This window comes from Cicer arietinum, chromosome 8 (genome assembly GCF_000331145.2).
Source record: "Cicer arietinum cultivar CDC Frontier isolate Library 1 chromosome 8, Cicar.CDCFrontier_v2.0, whole genome shotgun sequence".
NCBI classification, from domain to species: Eukaryota; Viridiplantae; Streptophyta; class Magnoliopsida; order Fabales; family Fabaceae; genus Cicer; species Cicer arietinum.
This window is the reverse complement of record NC_021167.2, coordinates 10,788,340-10,801,101: the sequence shown is the minus strand read 5'-3', so window position 1 is coordinate 10,801,101 and position 12,762 is coordinate 10,788,340. Positions and strand designations below refer to the sequence as shown.

Genomic DNA, 12,762 nt, shown 5'->3' with positions numbered 1-12,762 from the left:
AGAAGTACGCCTAAGAGGTGGTGGGTTAGGTGTTAGTAAATTTTCTTGTTTTCAGTGATATGGTAGTTGAATTTTCTGAGTTAATATAATGTCTACTAATAGTAAGATGCAGTAAATAAATGAACACAATAGATTTATCCTGGTTCCCCTTATAACCAAGGGTACGTCCAGTCCTCTTGCACACCACAAGAGATTGATCCACTAATTGTCAGAAAATGTACAACTCCCACCCTGGGATTCTTGCTACAAACTTCTAACAACACTTCTAAGATAGCACACCACTATCTTAGATTAAGCTACTTTTAAAAAAGTATTACTTTCTTTTACAAGTGATACAATATGATTTGAATAAGAATAAGGAGAGGTATATTGATAAATAATCCAATAACAATTCAAGTACTTGAGAACCTTTCTGAATGATATGAAAATGAAATGCAAGTACTTTGTAAAAAATCAGAATTTTTTTCAAAGTTGTTCAAGGTATTGATTCAAGGATTGTGTGTTGTTTGATCTGAAGTTATGGGGTATTTATACTCCATAAACATCTCTTCAGATTCGTGGCCATTGATCCAAGAGGTTTGATGAAAAAATACAATGATTTGGAGCCATTTCAGATCTGAAAAATTGTATTGCTTCTAGTTGTATTCGAATACACGATGTGTGTATTCGAATACACCTCTTTGTAACGTTCAAAAATATTCAAAAATTACACCTTGTATTCGAATACACATGTGTGTAGTCGAATACAGATTAGTAAAAATTTGCCACTGACTTACTTTGTATTCGAATAGAGAAGGTTGTAGTCGAATACAGATATAATGATTTTGACCACTGACTTGATGTGTATTCGACTACACATAGTCGTAGTCGAATACAACTTTGAGACTTTTGCTTCTGACTTGCTTTGTATTCGAATACAAGATGCTGTATTCGAATACACTTATGTATTTTGTCAAAAATATTAGTTTTAAGACTTTGTTAATGCTATTTTGACTTTTGAAAATACTTTATATGCATATGTAAATATGACTTGTTCTCATGTAATAGAAGTATTGGTTTGCATCATATACCTTTACATTTTAACATTTAATATTTGGATTTGAACCTTTATTAATGAAGATATTTGAACTTCTTTATGAGATTGTTGCTTTGACCATAATGGTTGATCTTTGTCATCATCAAAAACTTGTAGTTTCCAAATGTTTATACACATGTACATATTCAATATACTTAATATTTTTTTAAATATTAAAAATTATAAAACTTATCTCTATAGAAAATATAATTTTAATATGTATTTATTATTGCATACAATAATAATAAATATAACTTTTAAATCTATTATTTTATATATATGAATCGGTACGGAACGCAAAAATCTGAATTCTGTCACATACATAAATAAAGACTTAAATTTTACACCTGATAAAAAATAAGTGTGGTTAGAAGAAGTAAAATTTATTCGCGCCTCCACCCCATTGTTATGTCTACTTGAAAGTATAATTCAGATATGATAGAGTATGAGATCAAATTTAAGATACATTTTTTTTAGTACATGTGAGTTACACAACTAATCTATCTCTATATCTAAGTATAAAAGTCTTTTGAGATTTTTTATTGTCCTTTTTGTTAATACCTTCTTTGAATTTTCAATTACCTTAACTATTTCTTTACTAACATACATATAATTAATTTGCATATTTTTCTATAATCAACAATCAATACAATTATATAAACATTAACATAATCTTCTTTTTTCAAGAATAAATAAGAAAAAAGTATATTAATTTTTAATAAATTTGATATTATTAAATATTTTCTTAATTTCTATAATTTAATCAACAATATCCTATATTTAAAGGACAAAAATAGTATTTATAAAAAATATGGGGTAGATAAAGTTGCTCCCTTCATTTAATGTTGTTCATTGTTCGCATGTTCTCATTAATAGATCTCTGTGAACACAGAGGCCCTGGCCCAATTTTTGTGAAAAAGTCGTCTACATAAATTGTTGAAACACTTGTATAATATAGGATATAAGACATATATAGAGACAGTACATAAAAAATGTTTATGCTTTAAAACCAAAAAACATGCATTTGGTCCAATAAACACTTTGTACTCGTGTTATTATTTAATATTGACAGTTCGATACTAAACTAAACTTATATTCTATAGTAAGAGTAATGACATAGATAAATAAGTCCGTGAAGTTAATTTCACAATACATGACACATGAAATAGATATTTAGGTGTTTTAATAATTTAGTAGAAGTTTAATAAAATATATATTAAGAGATGTAGATATATTATATTTCTATTTTTAGTATCTTAATAAATGTCTTAAGAATTTAAAAAATATATATTATCATTTTCCTAAATATATTTAAGTTTTTTAATCAATTAATCTCTATAATTGCACACATAAAATATTTTATGTAGAAAAAACAAATTGGTGTGGGTGATTCTTAATTAAAAATAATATTTGAAGGACAATCTTGTATATTTTAAAAGGAGGGTGAAGAAAATAAGAAAAGAGTGATTAGACACATATTCTAGAATGACAACAAAATCAGCAATATTTCCCACTCTATTTTTGAGATAATCTTAGAAGCGAAGGCAATGCAGATAGACTTACCCTTATTACTATTATTTATATAGTTTTATTTGAGTCTTTAATATTTGGAATTTGGACATTGGCCAACAATAGTTGTCCCGTGAACTTTGTCACACACCAATACAAGAGCATGTTTTGGGTGGTTTAAGGACCACCTCATCCTTTAAGTTCACATGGCTTTGTATATTTGTGGAAAATCCAATTTGCGCGTCCCTCTAATTGTTCTCTCCCTCTAAAATTTATCAACATATCATGTCTTTTTTTTGTCTCTTCATCAAACTCTCTTCTAGTGCGTTCTAACCAATACCATAGAATCACTAATAATTGAACCAAAACAAAAACAAAACAGTCACAAGTGAATCAAATCATCAATGGAAACTCTAACTATGAACAAATTATTAAAAAAAAAAATAGTATTTAATTTTTAATTTAATTTGATTTGATTCATTGCTCCCACCATTAGGGAAGCAAACAAAACAAGCCATAAACACTTACAATTAATAATCTTATAATAATAATAATAATAATATATCTTCCAAATTCCAACTGTAGTACCATACCTTAACTTTTCTATCAAACTAAAAATTGAAAAGAAAAAAAAATTACATTACTTAAAATATTAAAATAATAAAAATTCAAAACAAATAGTTCTTTTACCGCTGATTTTTTTGTAGCAGAAAAGAACCCGTTTTGATTTTTTTTTTTTCCTATTGAACCAACCATCTTCTCATTCTTTTCTCACTCAATCAGCAACTGTCCACGACATGTCGTTCTCAAATATCCAGTGACAAACTTCAATCCGACCCGGACCCGACCCGAGAGAAAGAAAAGCTCCATGACTCGGGCTCCAATCAGAAGTATCCAAGTGGCAAACTGCAACACCTTGATTAATCTTAGATTTAGTTTTCGGATCAAGTAGATCCACTTGATAGACCCGAACCATAGGAACAGAGTGACAGTAATAAAGTAAATAAGGAAACAAACTCTGATGACAAGAAACGGATCGGGTTATTTTTCCACCGTTGATTCCATTAACCCGACCCACCATAACATTACCTTTTGACCCGTTTAAATTTTTGGTTGTTCGAACGACGACGTTTCTGCCTAAAACAGAAGTTGCAAAGTCGATCATGTCCTCAATGGAGCCCACACATCGTTTTGTTTCACCGCGACTCGGAACTCTCTCACATTCCCCTAAAGAATCTCTCATCATTTTCTCCATAGAACCATTATCCGAAGCTTTGAATAACCGTTTCATCTCATAGATCTTAGAGGTAGAAAAAGGTAATTTCGCAAGAATACTCCGGGGTAAAAACGACCTTTCAGGCATTTTATCTCTAATGTCAGGCATAGGCATAACTGTTCCTTCTTTCAACATTTTTTCTCTAAAGAATTTACCCGGTTCAACCCAGTTTTTTACCAAATTACCACTCACCGCGTTTTTTTTCTCTTCCACCGAAGCACTTAACGTCGAACTAACGTTAGTGTACTTTGCAAACGAAACACCTTCTTTTGAATACTCTTTAAAAGTGTTGTTAACGCCGTAAACTTTGAAATTAACCTCCGTTTCACCGTTTGAACTTTTAGCGTAGCTTGTGAAAATGTCGGTTCCTTCGTTAAAGGATTTTCCGTAATTGTTGAAACCAACTTTAGCGGCGTTTGCGGTTTTAGCATAGCTAGTGAAAGAATCGGCACCGACGTTAGCGGTTTCACGGTAAGTTGAAAACGTTTGAATTGCGCCGTTACCTCCGTTAGCGTAGTTAGTGAAAGTATTGGTTGGGTTATTCATATCAACGCCATAAGCTTTGAAACTGTCGTTAGCGGCGTTAGATGTTTCGGCGTAATTTGAAAAACCCGATCCAACAACGTTGGAGCTTGTTCCGTACGACGTGAACTCTTCGGTGGGGCCGTTACCGTTTTTGCCGTAGGAAGAGAACGATTGTTCGCCGGCGTTACCGTTTTCGGAGTAGGAGGTGAATGACTGTTTTCTTCCGTTGGAGTCGTCGGAGTAAGAAGTGAAAACGAGGTTGGGAACATTGGTTTCTTCGGCGTAATTATTGAACTCGCCGGCGCCGCCGGTGGCTCCGGCACCGTAAGTATGAAAGCTTTGGTCGACGACGTTGCCGTCTTTGGCGTAGTTTGTGAAACTGTCTTTGTGACCGGCAGAGTCGCGACTGTAGCGGCGGAAATCGTTTACCGGAATGTTTTCTCCGTCGGAGTAGTTTTTGAACGAGTCAACACCACCGGGTCGACTCGTCCCGTAGTTGGTGAAGTTTTTGTCTTGATAAACGGCGAAGTTTGCGTCTTTGTCGTGCTTTTCGAGGCTGGGAGAGACTTCCGGGAAGCAGAGAAGTTTCGCGGCGGAGCAGAATTCCGGCAGGCGCGTGGAGAGTGTGTTACCGGCGGCTAGTTTGGCAAACGTCGCCGCTTCCACCGTAGTTAACGGTGACGCCTTCGAAAACAGGAACGATGGTTTTGGTAAACTGTTGCGGATCTCTTTGTCCCAATAGCGATTGAGAAAAGCTTTTGGAGTGAACGGGTTTTTATCTCCGGCCACCGCGTCTCCGCCGATAGTTACCTGCATTGATGAAAACCCATTTTAGAAATGATAATTGCAATTTTTTTTAAATGTTTAAAAATTGATAGTTTCAATAATAACAATAAAAAAAAAAAAAAAGATGCTTACATTGATGCTAGATGAGAAGAGGATAAAGAGAAAGATAAGGTTGAGTTGTTTGTTCATATTATTTTCACTTCTCTTTTTATTTTATTTTATTTTTGTTAAAAAGAGAGTTGAGAATGTTTGTTGATTTGTGATGAAATTTATATAAAGAGGAGTGAGAATGAGAGTGAGAGGAGTGATGTTTGAATGTGATTGTAGATTGGGCCTTCAATCTTCATCCTCTCCTATTTAAGAATGCTTGAAAAATTACCTGCAAATTGCATTCACAAAAATAAAATTAGTACTAATTTTTTTTGTAGGTTAATTAAATTAAATGAAATTATTAAAATGATTAGTATTATTGGTTAATAATGTGGGATTAGCGGTTCAAGTGGGAAGTGAGAAAGAAGCAATAGAAAAAGAAACAAAAAGATTAAGTGAACTAACACAAGTGAGAGAGAAATGCAGATAGTATAGAGTCAATAGAGAAAGTAATAATGAGAGAAAAAATATTGGTTGGAATTGAATGATTTAGAGTATAGAATAGAAAATGGACCTTGATATGGTGGACAGTTTGCATGAACAATAAGCATGGGGATAGGAGCTTATTTATAGCACTTCAAAACTCAAATAACGCGTTTTCTAGTTTCTCAGTGTAATGCACTGTGACAAATTTACTTTCAGCATGACTTCTCTGTTTTTTTTTTTTTTTTTCTTTCTCCTAAATTATTGTTTTTTAAATGTAAAAAAAAATATTTACTATTAAGAAAAATGTAAAATGGTTTTGACACATCACTACAATGAACAGACAGTCAACTTTCGCAAGAGCAAAGTACTAGTAACTATAGCCAGACTGCCAGAGTAGTCTCAAAAATAAAAATTAGTAATTTTTGTACATCAAATTTTAATCAATGTTATAAGATCATAAGTTAAAATATTAAAAATAAAAATATTATTTTGAAAGGTATGTGTTTAGTTTATTCAAAGTTTGAAATTTTAAATTTTTGTTGATAAGATTATTTTTTTCTAATCATAATCCTCTTGGTCTGGTATAGATATCACAAAAGTGTTATTATATTATGTGTTTTTTTTATTATTATAGAAAATTAGATATCTTATGTTATTCTATTATGCATTTTATATAAATTAAAGTGATATATGTATATATTGTATATTTAAATTATAAAACTATTTTTTGGGGAAAACTCGTATTTATTAACAAAATTTGAAATTAATTTTCATGTTTAAACTTTGTAACAATAAATTTTTAAATAACAATTTAGTTGATATAAATTTTTAGAATATATAAAATGACAAAATTATAAATTGTCATAAAATTATACATAAGCCTTTTCAATTTATTATTAATCATTATAATTTTTAATTAATTTATATACATTTTATTATATTTTAATTTTTATATTTTTAATTATATTTTATATAGTAAATGGAAAATTATTTTCTTATACTTCATACTTGGTCTTTAACTCAACAATACCTCACGATATAATTTTAACTAACGACGACGAACAATTTTTTTAAAATAACCTGGTAATAATATCCAAAATATATACTTTTTCAAATGTATTTGTCTTCATGCTCTATCTTGTGAGTATTAGTGTTCCAATATCCTTTTTGAAATAACTAGTGTTTAAAGGGTTTATCTAGTCCTTGATGAAGCCACAATGAAAAGATTCTTGGTAGTTTTGCAAGAATTTTGATTGATATTTTAATTTTAGGAATATAATTTTTTGTTAAAAGAAATCATTTTGTTTTGTTTTTCTTTTTTCTTTTTCGTTGATGTAAAATTTGAAATAGGTCAATTATAGACTATTTTTTTGGAAGATTGTAAATATCAAGATAACTATTATGTGGAGGACAAGAAGTGCAAGAAGTGAAATTTTATATTGATGAAAATGTGTCACAAATTAAACAAAAATCTAATGTTATTTATGGCATCTGAAACTCAAAAATCTAATCCCATTATGAACCTACAAAAGATTTCTATTTGAACTTATATTCGATAAAATCATAATCAAATCTCAACCATGTCCACCCTAGATTTTTTTTGTCACAACTTGATTAGGCTTTGTCCTAGTCTCAACCAAACTTCGTTCATTACTCAAACTTATGCAATAGACCATTTGCTTTTGTTTGTTTCACATCTAAATTCTCTTGTGTTATAGCAAAAAAAGGCTTAAACAAATGTGTCATTTGCATTGCTAATACAAGCTCCTACACCAAATCGATTATCTTATAAGAACACGGCTGCACCCACATTACATTGTATAAAAAATAAAAATGTTTAATTACCACAAGGTAAAAATATATAAAAAATGATAAATGTTAATCTACTATAGAATAGAAGCATATAACAAAACAATAGTTGTCTAACAATCAAATATGCATTCCACCAAATTTTGGGGCGCATAAGAATTTTTCTAAAAAATGGACATCATAAACATGTGAAAAAGAATTTATCTTGTATATTTGAGATTTCAATAAATCAAAATATATCAAGAATCACATCAAAGATGTCAATGTCACACCAACAAAAAAAGACACAAGAATAGATAAAAGTTTAAAATTATAATTTCCACTAAATCATAAGTTTCAACCAAATAAAATTGTCATATCTAATTTTGCAATGCAAGAATAGACAAAGATAGTATTTTTTCACATCTATTACAATGTTTGGTGCAACTTTGTCATAATCATGTAAAAATAAATACTTTTTTCAAACTCTTAAGGTGAAAAAAGAAAAATCTAATTTTGGCTATATTCATTGAGGTGTATTAATAGCTTTGGTGATTGAGAGATGTTTTTTCCAATATAAAAGGAGAGGAAAAACAGTGAATTTTCTGAATCAAAAACCAAGAAAAAGAAAATGAAATAAGAAAAAAAAATAAAAGGTGTAAGATCATCTACTCAATATGAATATTATTATGGCTATGCATAATACTGAGTTGAGAAACAAAAAGATGTTCTCCCCGACTTTAAATATAAATAAAAATATAATTAAATTTTTTTATATATTTAACTCAAATATTAGACTAAATACATCAATTTTCTTAACTTTATTTTTAGTATATTTGAAATTAGAAGAATAAAGTCCAATAAAAAAATAATAAAGAGAAAGATTAAATAATTTGAAAAGAATTCAATTAAAAAATAATTATAATAAATATATAATACACTTTTTTATAAAATAATTACAACTAAGTTAATAATTTTTAACTAACAAATAATTAATACTAACCAACTCATAATTATCTATCATCAGTTACATTAAATGTAACATGAAACATGAATAAAATTGGATGTTTGATATTTCACACAACATTGAAATTTATTTAGAATGAATGGAAATGTTTTATTGTCACTTGTCACCAATCATCGAGTCCCACGCACGTGTTGTCAACATTGGCAATGGACATTACATCATATGGCTTTGACAACTTCTATCATTCTATCTCTTTCGAGTACTCTTAACAAGTCTTTTAACTTTTAATTAAAGATCGTTAAGAAATTAAAAATAATTTTTTTAATGAAATATAAAATTAAAAGTAACACTTATTAGCATTTACCTAATGAGAGTTTAGAAACATGTTCTTTAAGTATTCTTATGATTTTGAAATTGTCTTTTTTGCCATAATTTTTTGTTTTATTTTTTATTTAAGTACTCGCACAATCTTTAGTAAAAAAAGTACACTATTTATAAAAGTTTTGAATTAAATTAATAGAAATTGAAAATAAAAACTTTCAATAGTTTATAATTGAGTCTCTAAACTTTATGAAATATCTAAACTGACATATAATTCGTTAATTTTTTATATAAATTGTAATGGGCACTTAAACTTGCGAATAAACATAGACTTCATTACAAATTATTTAAAGACTCTGTTTAAATACGTGGAATAGATTCGTGTGAAATATAATTCCATTATTTGGATTTAAAAAAACTAGTTGAGTGAAGTGATACATGATGAGATTTATGAATTGTACATTTTAACAATATATGATAGATACAAATTATCTCATATTATTTATAGATCATAATATGAATCAACAATAGTATATCTTTTAAAGTTAATCGACTAATAAAACAACGATTAAATAGTTAAAAAATTAAAAACATTGATGTCTAATTAGATATAGTAGAATTAGCTGATTATTCATAAAAACATTTTAAAAGCCCAACACATAATTTCATCTTATAATTAATACTTTATAACAATTGATCATAATTTACTTTATTAATAATTCCTAAAGAATTAATTATACTAATTCATAATTCATTAATTAAATAAATAATCTAATAAGATCTATTATTATTATTATGGTCGAAAACACTCCACTTACCTCCTTTTCTAACCACACTTTATTTTATTCGTATATATAATCTAATACTTGTTTTATTTTATTCGTTTCTTTTAGATTTATTATCTATGTAATTTATAAAAAAAGATAAACCACAAGTTTAATTCATAAAAATATAAGACAATATTATTTTAGTATCTAATTCAATAAAAAAAAAGTATATTAATTATCAAAGAGATAGACGAATATTATATTTTATTTATTTATTGGAGTGTTGTATGACATCATAGTTAAAAACTTGAAAGTCTATGTAGTCATGTGATTTTTATCAAAAATTTATTTTCATTAATAATCATCTTATGTTCTTTTAAATTTGAATTTTGAATGATTATATTGTTAAGGAGTTTTTATAATTATGATGTTGATTTAAATTTGAATTTGAAAAAACCAAATTAAAGATAAATTTATGTAGATAATTAAACCTAAATTAGAAGCTGTTTTTAATATATGGTATTATTATTATTATTATTATTAATATATAATTGAACGCGTTTAGCTAGTGATGATAATCTTTTCGTGATCAATGTTTGGTGTGTATGCAACAAGTGTACAAGGACAGTGACAAAGCTCGTGACCTGAAAATGGCACAAATTGCCATTCATATATTTGATCCTATGGGAAAAGTTTGTTTATTTATAGATTTTATTTGTTTGCATGTGTGGTTTAGAAGACGTGTTGGGTCTATTGCTTTGAAATATATATACTACTTTGTTTGAACTATGTCTGTTACGATTGTGACCAAAATTTCTTTCTCATAAAATGTTTTTTTTTTAATTAAGTAAAAATGAATATATTAAAAAAATATTTTAAGTATAAGAAGTGTTTGGAATAAAAATAAAATTAATTTGAAAGATAAAATTAAACTATTTAACAAGAAGTAAAATAATTAATTATAAGCGATATCAATGCATTCAATGCTTGAGATCATCTTTGATTATGTCTATAACAAAATTCTTTTACGTGTAATTTGATTCACTTTATTGCTAAAAATTTAACGTGCTCACTAATAAAATTTGCATTCAAAATATGCTGAATAAAAAATCACATCATTTTATTTTTAAATCACTTACGTCAGTGTAAACTAAATTAAATTATGTTAATGAAGAATTATTAAAGAATATAAGGTTGATTTTCTTACTTACATAAAGTAAAGGAGTTGAATAATAAGATGTTACAAATTTGATTTTTATCCTCAATATATTACTAATTTAGTATTGGATATTTCTAAAAATTATTATTATTATTATAATTTTTTATTTTTTTTTCTTAAACTTTTAGCAAAATCAAATTTATATATGCATAAAAATTGATTTGAACTGTAATTGATGAAATTTATTTCAGGTAATCCAATGCATTTTAATTAAGTATAGATGAATTGATTGTTAATCACCCTTTAGTATGAAATGGATGGATTTCATCCTAATTATTAGTTTTTCATAGTTACAATAGATGGATTTAATTAATTTTTCTTTGGATTGATTTAATCTTCTAAATTTAGTGATTTAATCGATGATTAATAGATTTAAAAATAGAGGAAGTTTATAAAAAAAAATTGAGAGTTAATATTAGATAAAGATAATTAATACTAACACTTAAATTTTTTATAAACTTTCTCAAAAACTTTAGTAATTCATTCGCTAAAGTATGTAAATTTTGTCTTCTGATTTTATAAGGCAAAACTTTAGTTGTTTGCAATTAGTATAAAGTGATTTAATGTAAAATAGTTTTTGATTATATCAGTTAAATTATTCCTCATATTTCTACACTTTTTAGAAAGAACAAAAAGGCCACTGAAATTCATAATTAGAGTTGATATTTTAATGAGTTTTTCCATTGGATTAAAGCGTACTAAATATGAATCTCGTATAACATTCGGTCAAATAATAGATAAATTGGAGAACTCAAATATTGTTTTTATTTTTTAACTATGATGACTGTATTATAAATTTCTAATGTATATACAACATTTTACTAAATATTTTGAGTTCTGAAATTATAAAAGTCCAATAATAAAATATTTTAAATTAATAAAATATCAAATTATTTTTTTAAATAAGTTGTGAGTCAAAATGTTTCTTCCGATAATTATTTTATGGAATTTTTAGTCTATAGATTAAAAAATTCAATAAATAAAATAATTTAAAAGAACAACTTAATCATTTATAAATTTAAAATCTTAAATTAATACACGTTTTAGAACTATAATTTATTGAATTAAAAAACAACTCACATGTATTTTCACAATCTCCCCACAGGAGCAGAAAGAAAACGAAACACACACGTGGAACGACAAAGAAACAGCGTAGACAACATGAAAAGAGAATTATATCATTGTGTAGAACTATGATATAGAATCCTTGGTATTTAGGACACATGTGAAGATGGACCCTATAAAATGCATTAGTCAATATTAACAACATGTCAATTCATTTCGTGTCTATGTGTTGAAAACATAAAGGAAATGAATAATTAGAAAATGACATAAATTATATTAATACAGATTGGACATAAAACAATATAGGTTTTATTTCATGTGTATTTTTTTTTTTTTTAATTCTCTATTATATTTTACATTAAAATTTATATATTAAAATATTTTAGTTTGTTTTAGCTTTCAGGAGATTATATCTCCGTCCTACAACCACTTGAAAGATTTACATTATAGAAAGTTATAATTGATCTAACAAATAGAATTTAGAAAACTTGAATCCCACATTAAATAAAGACAAAACTTAAAACAAATTTACAAAAAGAGATACATCTCTTAACTTTTAAGTTGATTTTGTTAAAATATAATATGATATCAAATAATATTGATTGGACCACACCCATATGCATTTATATCTTTCGCAAACAAGGCCACCACTGCAAAAATATATTATCAGAACCCTCTTAATAATATATTCTTAATTAATTATCATATCATTTTATATTTTTAAAGTGTGTAGAGATTATTCAGCAACCATCACTAGAAATTATTTTATACTAACATTTAATTTTCAATTAGTCACATTTTATTTTACATTTTTAATAAAAACATTTATGTAATTATTTGTTATATGAGTGAGTTGTGATTGATTATTTACTAGTATAGAATAATTTT

General features: G+C 27.2%; 1 protein-coding gene across 2 annotated transcripts; it reads right to left on the bottom strand.

Annotated features, from left to right (window-relative positions):
• Positions 1-3,012: 3,012 nt before the first annotated feature.
• LOC101504353 (polygalacturonase non-catalytic subunit AroGP3-like) lies at positions 3,013-5,977 on the bottom strand. Of its 2 annotated transcripts, none has more exons than XM_004514627.4 (3): positions 5,836-5,977; positions 5,304-5,550; positions 3,013-5,195 (listed from the first exon to the last, which is right to left on the bottom strand). In XM_004514627.4, exons 2-3 carry the CDS (start codon positions 5,358-5,360, stop codon positions 3,360-3,362), a joined length of 1,893 nt encoding a protein of 630 aa, XP_004514684.1. In that variant the 5' UTR covers positions 5,361-5,550; positions 5,836-5,977; the 3' UTR covers positions 3,013-3,359. The 2 variants fall into 2 exon arrangements, with proteins under 2 accessions (XP_004514684.1, XP_004514685.1); XM_004514628.4 differs by having other exon boundaries at positions 5,727-5,862.
• Positions 5,978-12,762: the final 6,785 nt, after the last annotated feature.